At 50.7% G+C, this 10,732-nt stretch overlaps 2 protein-coding genes across 2 annotated transcripts; both read right to left on the minus strand.

Moving 5' to 3' along the window:
* Window positions 1-1,442: 1,442 nt before the first annotated feature.
* Window positions 1,443-5,803, minus strand: CDK3 (cyclin-dependent kinase 3). The gene is made up of 7 exons (XM_008936019.1): window positions 5,676-5,803; window positions 4,652-4,729; window positions 4,180-4,300; window positions 3,469-3,639; window positions 2,955-3,056; window positions 1,962-2,165; window positions 1,443-1,565 (listed from the first exon to the last, which is right to left on the minus strand). The coding sequence occupies exons 1-7, from the start codon at window positions 5,801-5,803 to the stop codon at window positions 1,443-1,445; spliced, it is 927 nt and encodes a 308-aa protein (XP_008934267.1).
* A 2,822-nt stretch (window positions 5,804-8,625) lies between these two features.
* Window positions 8,626-10,428, minus strand: TEN1 (TEN1 CST complex subunit). Its single transcript, XM_008936020.1, has 3 exons — window positions 10,343-10,428; window positions 10,064-10,221; window positions 8,626-8,762 (listed from the first exon to the last, which is right to left on the minus strand). The coding sequence occupies exons 1-3, from the start codon at window positions 10,426-10,428 to the stop codon at window positions 8,626-8,628; spliced, it is 381 nt and encodes a 126-aa protein (XP_008934268.1).
* Between the last annotated feature and the right edge of the window lie 304 nt (window positions 10,429-10,732).

Here is a 10,732-nt window from a genome sequence, read left to right on the forward strand (position 1 = left end):
TGATGGAGGAAGCCAAAGGGCAGCAGAGCTTGGCTTTAGACAGGTATGTCTTGGGCTGAGAGTTGCTTTCTCAGGAGGGACTTTAGAGGTTTTTCTCCCCCATGCAAATTCTCTTGTATCTAGTAGGTGGGAAGTTTCTGCTCCAGCTGCGTGTGCAGCCACCGCTCTCTTTTGCATTGTTTATGTTTATTATATGTATGTTAGGAAACTGTAGGAATGTGGTAGATTTGCAGAGCTGTCAGGTTGTGCTGAAATCACTTCTTAGGATCGCAGTTATTAGGGGGCCATGTGTGGGGACAAAAAACAGGAGTACAGAAGTTTGGATTCCCTAAGTTTAAAATCTGTCTTTTGAGTATTTAAATATGAGGAACATGTCTCTGAACTGGTTTGTGGCAACCTGATGGAAAGCAAGCCTGTCTTGCCATACCCAGACAGCGCTGGGCTGCAGAACTGTCAGCCCCTTGATCCACGACAGAATTGAGAGCACATCTCTGCACCTGCCAAGGATTTGGGCTGGAAAGAATAAAAGAAAGTGCAGGAGATAAGGAAGGGAGAAAAGCTCTCTGGAAAAAAGGACCAGCCAGACTGTCCTGCATCACTGGTCCGATGGGCTGTGCCAAACAATAAACACCAAGGTTCCTGAACAAATGACAAGGCTTTATTTCTTTCTGTACTGAAAGAAAAAAACTGGAAGATGTTAAAACCACCCCAGAACGTAGTGATAATTCTCCAAACACATGAACAGCAAAAACATTCCCAAGACACTAAAGCAAAGGAAACAGCATTACACCTGGACTGGTGATGGAAAGCCCATGCTTCAGCTGCCACTGCTTCCAGCCACAGCCAACATGAGCTTTATGCTAACTGGAGCTTTGGCTTCTTGGTCCCAGCTAAGGCACAAATTAAGACGCCTGACAGAGCTCTTCAGCTTATGAAACAGCAGAACATCAATCCTGTTAAACAGCTCAGATTAAACAACTTGCTGGTGCTGACAAGCCCAGGTTTTGATAAGAACAGCAGGAAGGTTGAGCAGAGAAGTGCTCCAAAGTGGAGCTCCAGCACGCCCTGGTGACAGGCACTGCCACCAACAGACCTGGAGATGCTCCAGTGCTGGACAGGAATCACTGTGTGTTACCTTAGCTCAATGGCTAACACAAGGACAAACCTCTGAAAGATGCTCTGTCATCTACATCTCAGTGTCTTATGCTGATAAATACCCCCTACCTTTTGCATGTAACCTCATCAAAACAGCTCTGCTGGCAGTAACCCAGACAAACTTTCCCCCAGCAACAGGCTGAGAGTGTCTAAACGCAAGAACGACCCTTTCCAGGCTCCTCAGGAGAAGTGAGACCCTGGGTCCATACCAAGCCCCCTGCTAAGTGCCCCAAACCAGACCTGCACTGCTATTGGAGGTGCAAGTCCATGGGGAGAGCTGGGTCGCCTCATCTGTAGTGTCTCTGCAGCCCACGTTGCTCTTCTGGGTTGTGAGGGCTTCTACAGAAGTACTGGTGGTTGAGGGCTGCCTTGGCTGAGATGCGCCTGCTGGGATCGTACAGGAGCAATTGCTGCCAAGAGAAAACCCAGCAGATTTAGGATTTAAAACCCAAACGGTGGCTTGCACCAGCGCACACCTGGGCCCAGATGCAGATATAGGTCCTGTCTTTTCCCCTCTCTGGGCTTCAGGAGTAACCCACTGCTGAAGTTACTGTGGGGATTATGCTAGAAGGGTTTATTGAGCCCCAGTGCAGTGGTTTCCTAGAGGAACCTGCAATGACAGCCCTGCTTCAGAGCCAGGACTGAGTCCTGTTTGATGATTCATTGTTTCTGCAATGGCAAAGATGAGCATCAGAGCCAGACCATCTAACATACTACCAGGTAGGTCAGTCCCAAGTATCTCTACTCTCTGCCTAGTTTGAGAAGGTCCTGTCTGTCCCCGGGTCTTGTTCTGATCCCTCACTCACCATCAGTAAGTCTCTACCATCTTGATCTAAGTTGGGAACAACTTCCTTTATCTCCTTCCTTGCCCAGCGGGGGAAGTCCCCCTTGTAGTCCCGCAGCTGGGTCACCCCCGGCCAGCTCGCCTCGGTGGGCGTGCCCAGGCTGCGAAAGATCCGGAAGAGCTGATCGATCTCGGAGTCCCCTGGAAACAGGACCTTCCTGGTCACCTGGGGGGAAAAAAGCCAATTCCCACCTTTCCATCCAGCAGGTCGCAGAGTGCTGTTTGTCCCTGCAGATGCAAACAGCTGCATCGACTGGGGCAGTGGCAGTGCAGTGATTCTGCCAGGCAGTGGTTGGGAAAGGCTTGGGAGTCTGCCTGCTTGTCTCCAGCCCCTCTCCATGGATCCGTGCTCCCCTGAGGCTGTCCTCCTCTCTGCCAGTCCCTCATCCCTCTGTCTCCCGTTTCCCAACACGTGCTCTTGCAGGGTAACTCCCTCCCTCCCTGCCTGCTCGCCCAGGCTTTGCTGATCAGCAGCTGGGGGCCTTTGGGAGCTAGGGATAGTGCTATGACACTGCAGGATAACAAAACCTCTTCCAAATGGAGCATGGACCCCCTAGGAGATCTGCCCTGCCATGCTATGAGAGTGCTGGTTCTCTGCAGCCTCCTGTGGGGGCATCTGCAAGGGAGTCACCTCCTCCCGGGATCAAATGCTGCTGCAACGAGACTGAAGTGACCCCTTCTGCAAGGAGAGGCATCACGTTCCTGTGTACCTGGAGCTGCAGTGGGACTACAAAGCCTTCTTTGCCTTCTGCCAGGCCCCTGAGGGTGGCAGATTTCCTTCCAAGCTCACAGGTGAGGAACAGATACTCCTCAGGGCGGACTTCCCGTACTACACACCCCAACACAGGGTGGGACCACAATGTCACAGATATTCTGTGTCTTGACCCTCCTTGCCCACTTCCCATTGCAGCTGCATCCTCCCTGCTCCTTAAAAAGATGTTAAAAGCCGTTCTACCATTTCTGCAAAGATGCAGCCAATGCTCCAGAGGTCCACAGCAGTGGAGTAGTATTTGCATCCCAGCAGTATTTCGGGGGCTCGGTACCACAGGGTCACCACCTGGTAAGGAACCAACACACAAGCGTTGTCTGGTTTCCCTGGGTGAAGAATGGCAGCTGTAATGCAGCAACTGTACAAATCAGAGTGTGCCAAGGACATGCTGAACTAATGGGCACCTTAGCGACAGCATGATTGGGATTAACAGATCTCAGCTTCATTGGGACACTCTGGAACAAATAAATACACACTATGAAGAGAAGGTCAGAACCCAGCTCACAGGCAGGCGAGGGTGGAGGCAGCCAGCACGCTCTGTGGGGACATGATGTAACCCCTAAGCTGCAGGTTAGGTTAAGATCACATGCCTGGGCACAGTCCTCTCTCCATTAGTGATGAGTAACTTGTGATGCTGCTGTTGTTCACCCACTGTGGATTGTGTACCCTACTCTCAGGTGGCAGGGAGCCTCAACAGTACCTCATGAGTGTACGTGCGCAGAGGGACTCCAAAAGCTCTTGCCAGTCCAAAATCAGCCAGCTTGATTGTTCCTGCTTCGTTAATGAGCAAGTTCTGTGGCTTCAAGTCCCTGTGGATGACTCTGTGAGAGTGGCAGAAGCTCACACCCTGCAGCAGCTGGAGCAGGTAGTTCTAAGGCAAGAAGAAATTTCAGACAAGGCCACAATGAAACCACTTTGAAGGCTGGATTGTGTGAACCAACAAACACACTTTGGATCATTTATAGACTTGAATGGGAAAAAAGACCTTAGTATAATACAACATCAGGCTTGTGGGCTACTATTCAGAGACGCACACCGACTGCTCCCACCCTACATGGGGATGGAGAGAAACCAATCCAAACAGTAGCAGCCCCTTCCACCCACCCATTACTCTGCACAAGGGCAATTAGCAATCAAACCCTCGGCTGTCCTTCAAAGAGCAGTTTGTTCTACAGCGAGCTAGGCTGGAGAGCTTAGAAGCATTTGGGAAATAAATGCAGTGAGCAATAGTGCCACGGTGTTTTTCCAGCTGAAATGTTTGAGATCTGAGGGGCTGAATGCCTCCAGCAGAGGATAAGCCTCTTCCAAATGCAGCCTGGGTAAGAGCAGCTCAGTGCTGGCTCTGCCCAGCAGAAGGCAGCAAGGATACACACTCTCTGCCCCGCCTGTTAATGCTCCTCCCACGCTGTACCTTGACCAAGCTTAAGGGAAGCTGTCCAGTTCGGGCTGAGTCCAGGTATTTCTTCAGGTCCTGATTTAGATACTCAAACACCAGATAGAGCTTCTTCTGGCTGTGTATGACATCCAGGAGCCTGCAAAAGAAGCACAAGCACTCCCTCCAGTACCTTTCAGTACCTTCTCCAGACCTTTGCTATACTCAAACATCCCTTCTCCCACAGCTGCCTCTGCTTTGTGAGTCCTTTGGAGCAGAGAGAAGCAGCATTTAGTAAAAGGCAGGAGCTTGGACCAGCCTGTGTTGTTGGAGTGAAGCAGCAGTGCTGTGAGTTGTTGCCAAGAACCAGGGAAGTGCACGTGATTCTTAAATTTTCCTGTTTATTTTACTCCTGTCTGGGCCGTCAGGGAAGGACAAGAAAGCCCTTCTTGCTGTCTGTACAGGAGAGCTCAGCAATAGAGCTGGTGGGGAGGGTTCATCCAGGTCTCACCTGACTATGTTGGGGTGCTTCAGCTCCTTCAGCAGTGAGATTTCTCGGATGGCAGTGCTGGGGACCCCCTCTGTCTCCCTGCAGCAGAGATGGGCTGTACAGCACCCTGTCCCCCAGTGGGATCCCACAGCCCACTAGGGCACTGTGTCCCTTCTCCCTTCCATTGCATCCCAGTGCCTGCCCAGGGGAGGATCTCCTCAAACCCCGCACCCAGAGTTTGGGGTGGAGCAATGCATGGGGTGGGCTGGGGTGAGACGGGGGGGAATGGAGTCATGGGGAAAGAGAGGGTGATCTAGACAGCTTGTTTGGGAGCACCCAAGGCTATGGAGAAGCAACAACTGTCTAAATGCCTAAACCTCCCTTTTCAGAGGTGGGGGAGATGAAAGCTCTTTGTCCCTGAGGCAGCTGCCTCCATCATCTTGAGGGGCCACCATGGGTTGCAGTCCCACCACCATGGCCTCAGGTCCACACCGACACCCCTCATTGCTAAGGCAGCCCAGGGCCGACCCAGGGGAGCAGTACCAAGCTTCCATCTGCTCAGTCCCCACCCTGGGGGGCCAAAGCTGGCCCTGCCGGGAGGATGAGCCTCACCAAGCCCGGACACCACACTCCTGAGGGACAGGCCCCCTCCCAAAATGATCGCTGCTTCCCTGTGCCAGGAAGCCACAGCCAAGTAGGCCGGGTCAGGCCCCAGCTGCTCGCATGTGCCAATAAAGACATTTTTTCCCTCATGTCAGGCTTTTTTGAGCTGTTTGCACTATTTTGGACACCAGGCTGTGCTCAGGGCCCTCCTGTTCACTTCTGTAGTGGGGCTGGGGCACTGCTGGGCTCAGCTGGTGGCCATCCCCCCCCAGCCGGCACTGCCAGTCCCAGAGGAGCCATTTGCCTTCCTCGCCCCCTTCCAGGCTCGGCACCCTGCTGCTGCCACGCTGAGAGGGCAGCCGGCCTGGCGCCATGGCAGGCCGGCCTGGCACCACAGGGCCCGGCTATTGCAGCCCCAGGGCCGGGGCTTTGCCCCACTCACGAGTCCAGGTGGATCTTCTTGAGGGCCACCAGCTGCCCCGTGCGCTTGTTGCGAGCCTTGTACACCACGCCGTAAGTGCCCTCTCCGATCTTCTCCAGCTTCTGGAACACCTCCTGCAATGTGTCCATGGCGGCGCCTCAGCCTTGCGATGGCAGCGAGGGCAGCCGGCACCGCTTTCTGAGGAAAAAAAAAGGAGAAAAAAACCCCAACTATTGTTCAGAATGTTTTTCTTCTCCCTGTGTGTCCACTGAGCTGCTTTTGGGGTCTGGGTCCCCCCTTGGTGCTCCCCCAGCAGCGTTGGACTGGGGAGCTGCAGGTGGACAGAGCTGCCTGGGCAGACTGGTGGGTGTCTGGAGCCTGGCTAGGGGTCTTTGGGCAGACTGGTGGGGGAGGGGTCTTTGGGCAGACCGGTGGGTGTCTGGAGGCTGGCTAGGGGCAGACCCAAAGAGCCAAACACACCCAGGACTAATTGTGACCTACCTAGGTTGTGCCGTGTGCTGGCTGAAGCAAAAATGGAGCAAAATGGATGTAAAGAGGTGCTTTGGGCCTGTGGGAGAGGCCACAGGGACTGCACAGGGCCAAGGGAAGCCCTGAAGCTCTCCAGGTCTATTTGTACAGCACCTGGCAGCAAGGGGATGGGGTATGGGACACACTCAGGTCAAACACACAGCAGAATTTTTGATTTTTGTTTGTTTGTTTGTTTTGTTTGTTCTTTTTTTTTTTTTTTTTTTTTTTTTTTTTTTTTTTTTTTTTTTTTTTTTTGTTATTTTCCTTTTTTTTGTCTTGTGCAATTGTCCCTTGAACCTCCCCACCGTAGGCTGTGCCGCTTGGTCAGCCCTTCAGATTATGACCTTGGGGGGGATTAATCATTGATTTAAGAGATGACAGAAGACAAGATTAAAAAAGTATTGTATTGTATGTTGTGGCACCAGAAAAGGTAGAGCTACTGGGACTGTCTTTTGGAGGGCTTGAGGGCTTCATGTCTCTGGATGGGCACAGCAGGACACTGGTTGTCTGGGTCTACAGTGCAGACCTCAACTATTAGCTGATCTAAAAAGGACTGATTAGTCCACCAGCACAATATGTTTTTAAAATTTATCCTAGTTTTGTCAATTTGAAAGAAGTAAAGAGTGGTGGCTGTTCTGCGTCTGAAGAAGGATCCACATAGCCACAGCAAACTCTGGTGGTTTCTCTATTGCCTTGTGAAGGCTGAGTTGGCATTCACATCTCCATCTGGAGTCACTGCCAAATTTGTTCTCCTCTTCCTGTCTGGTTAGGTTTGTTGGGATTTTTTATAATGTTTGTAGGAACCTGGTATTTTGGATATTCCCAGTCCTGCCATCTTGGATAGTCCCAACTCTGGCAAACCTGGCCATATGGACAAAATTTAAGTACAGGGAGGAAGGTAGGAGAACAAACAGATTAGGTGCAAACATAAACATATTATAACCAAGTCATCATTGTCCCTTACAAAACCAGGTTAATATCTTGCCTCTTGAGATCATGGTTCTGGACTTGGGCTGAACAGAGCACGTGCTGAGGTGGGGCTTTTGTATCCCCATAACTGTGTGAAGAAAAATACATGGCTAGACTATGATTACAGATAATAGCAAGTGCTGTAATTACTGAGCTGTCTCAGGCCCTTGAATCAAGCCTGCTGGTAACAGAGAACTTTGCCAATACCTGTTGCATTTGGTTCTGTTGCTGGGCAGCAGTTCTTATTTTCTGAGTATTTTAGCAGAGAAACTGAGGAAATAGCAGAAAAGGCTGCAGGTAGCTGAATTCCCCTGTAAACCATAATCCCAGCTCACTCCAGGTCCAGGGATTCCTATAACACAGTCTTCTCTCTCTTGCACTTTTTATTCTCATCTCACATTAGTGATTTTCTGTCTCTTTGTTGATGAGTTAATTCTGCTTCTGCTTCTGTTCTGATTTAATTCTGCTAGGTGGGCCTGTCACCATGTTCTTAAACCACAGTGGTGCTGATGTAACTTCATTTCATTTTCTTGCAACTTTTTCAAAGCCAAGCACTTCATTACACAACCAGTACTTAGGAGGAAGAAAACTGCATATTGCCAAATTTGCTTACATGGTCCATGGGGTTTCTGCATGGCCTAATGCATTTGCCTTAGCCAGAAAGAGGATGTTAATGAATAGAAGACAGGCTGCATTCTGTTTTCATCTTTATTTAAGAAAATATCAATCAAAACCTTTAGATGCTTAAAAAAAAATAGTGATTTAAGGTCTCACAAACTTAGTTGTGTCAAGGAAGAAAGTCAAGTGGTGGTTCTCAGAGCACTGCAAATATTTATTTTAGAGCTAAAGTCAATCTTCCCCCTTGGACACCAGCTTCTGAAAACCTGAAGAGGAAGGTACTACTGAAAATAGTGACCCTTTATTCTTCTTGTTTCTTTGTTGGTCAGTCCAGGTGTGAGTGTTTTGTCAGGAACACTCCTGTGTGGCAGCTGACTCACGGTAACCAAACACCTGCACTCGTGGCCCTGCAGCCACACAGGGCTAATGAACTTTGTGTTCATGCCCTTTACCTCCCATGTGTCCACAGCCTGGCAACCTGCTGTGCTTCAGCAGTGTCTGTGGGTCTGAGCCGGTCACCTCCTGATTTGGAGACTTCTTTTTCTGATGTCTCCAAGCCTTGTATTCCAAAAAGATCACTATAACTCCAGCACTCCCTTTCCTTAACCACCCTTTTAAACAAACAACAAACCTGATTCCCAGAGCTACTTGCAGTGATGACACCTAGCATGGACAGACAACCCCCAGTCACAGACTGACTCACAGTCTTCAAGCATTTTGATGCTTAATGACCTGACTTTGTTACTTGCCATGGCACAAAGCATTAGGTTGCAAAACCACCTTGTAAATTTACTTATAACATATTTGTTGCAAATGGCAATGTGAGGACCAGTGTACGGCTGTCTCAGAGCTGCTGTCAGGACATGCTGTCCCCAGTCCGCTCCTGCCTCTCCTTGAAGTATTCCCTCTGCTCCTGTATGGCCTGCTCCAGCAAGGGCGTGTTCATCCCCTCCACACAGGTCAATATTCGTGCCTTTACCACAGGCGCTCCACCTGGGAACATAAACAGAAAGTTTCTGTACAAAGAAAAACAGATGGAGCAGCTTGAAGGAAAATAGGGAGGTTCCCCCAGGCAACATGTGGCTCCAGCTGGCCAAATGGCCATAGCCTGAGAACCTGCAGGAGACTGGACCAGCCACGTGCCTCCACCGCCGCAAGCAGCAGGCCCAGGAGCTGGTTAATTCTGTGATGTGCTTTCGCTCTGCCCTGTTGGCTACAAAATGCTGGTGACTGACACCACGCTCTCCTTGCACTGGGGAATGCTAGCCCAGGACATATCAGTGTCAGTGCCTGCCACACAGCAGACTGCATGAAGTTTGGTTTTCCTTCTCTAAAAAGCATCAGGGATGTGTCTAAGCTTATTTCTGAGTGTCTCTGTGCAGACAAGAAGAGGACAGAACAATGCTGGGCTTAGAAGAGGCTCAATACTGACTATAACCAATAGTTCACTGGTGGCAATCAAATGGGAACACGGAGCTACAGAAATGGGGCCAAACCTTGGTGACAGAGGCACTGTCTCAGCCTGCTCCCTTTCCACTCCTGCAAAAGGGAGCCAACTCATTCCTAAGCTGTGATGAGCAAAATAATGTATTTCCAAAGAAATTTTGCAGCAGTGGCTTAGCAGGTTACTCACAAGATGCCACAGGCAGTGTGGATTTCCACATGCCACTGAAGATTTCAATGGCACGGATGCAAATGCTTGTTATCAGGTGTGGCCAAGACAACACTTAGGGTTTGCTTCACAACCCCACAGCCCAGCCCAGATCCACTCCCCACACAGAACACTGTGCAGCGGGAATAACACTCGGGGCACCTCAGGCATGGCCAACAGGGTGTCCTGTGTGACAGGAGCCTGCCTGCTTTCCTCACTCCCTGTGTCTGAGGGCAGGGGTATAATTAGAGCCTTTCAATGATGGCAAAGACCAATCCAGCCACCTCTCGATGAGGTATTGCTGCAGTCAGCCACGTTTGGAGTGAAGATGATGTCTGGCAATGATGCCAGAAGTCTTTAGCGCAGGTTTCACAAGCTCAGCGATGCTGACGATTTGCTAATGAAATCTGTGCCAGAGCACCAGCTCTTCACCAAGAAGTGGTGAAGGATGGTTCTCATGGTCAACGAGGAGCAACAGGCTGCTCCTGCATGCTCATGTGACCAGAGGCAGACACACGAGATGAGCCTGCCTTGGCTAACACTAGCCTCAGCGACAGTGTGTCTCACTGTTCCCCTAGGGAGCCACGAAGGAGCTGACGAACCATGAACAGCAGGAAAAGGCACTGGTTCTTGGAGTATTTACCTTCCCTTTGTTCAGCCTCTCCCAGGACCATGTAGCAAGATCCCAGCTGGGCTTGGAATGGCTCCACAAACTTGGTGTCAACACAGACCTGGTACTGAGCTGAGCTGTGCTGAGCAGTGAGAACAGCTTCGGACCGGGCCAGGTCGTAGAAGTTTAACCTGAGAGCAATGGATTTGGGAAGCTCAGCAGTGCAGAGATACACAATTAAAAACAAAGGGAGAGGGGCCAGCCAGTGAAGGGAAGGCCTGGCCTGCAAGGTGAGCCAGGTACCCTTCTCACCTGCCAAACGTCCTCAGCACTTCCCCCTCTGGGACTGAGCTGTTGACCTCCCATGGGAAGTAATAGACACCAGCACTTGGCAGCATCTCGCACACCACCGTTGGGCCTGCAGTAAAGCAAATGTTAACAGTTGGACTCAATGAGCTTCAACGGTCTTTTCCAACTTAAATGATCCCATGATTCTAAAGGATCACATTCCATGCCACACCAGTACCTGACCCCGATACTAGGTGACATTGCCCCAGAACTCCTTACTCGCCCCCACCCAGGAGGCTGCAGGAGCTTCATAGCTTCCCTGCCAACTCCTGTTAGCAGCACAGTGCACATGCCAAGCCCCAGGCACCCTGGCATTAAGAGGGGCTACCTTCCCCCACTGCCATCCAGCATGAA

The sequence above is a fragment of the Merops nubicus genome, unplaced genomic scaffold (genome assembly GCF_000691845.1).
Source record: "Merops nubicus isolate BGI_N331 unplaced genomic scaffold, ASM69184v1 scaffold37542, whole genome shotgun sequence".
NCBI lineage: Eukaryota > Metazoa > Chordata > Aves > Coraciiformes > Meropidae > Merops > Merops nubicus.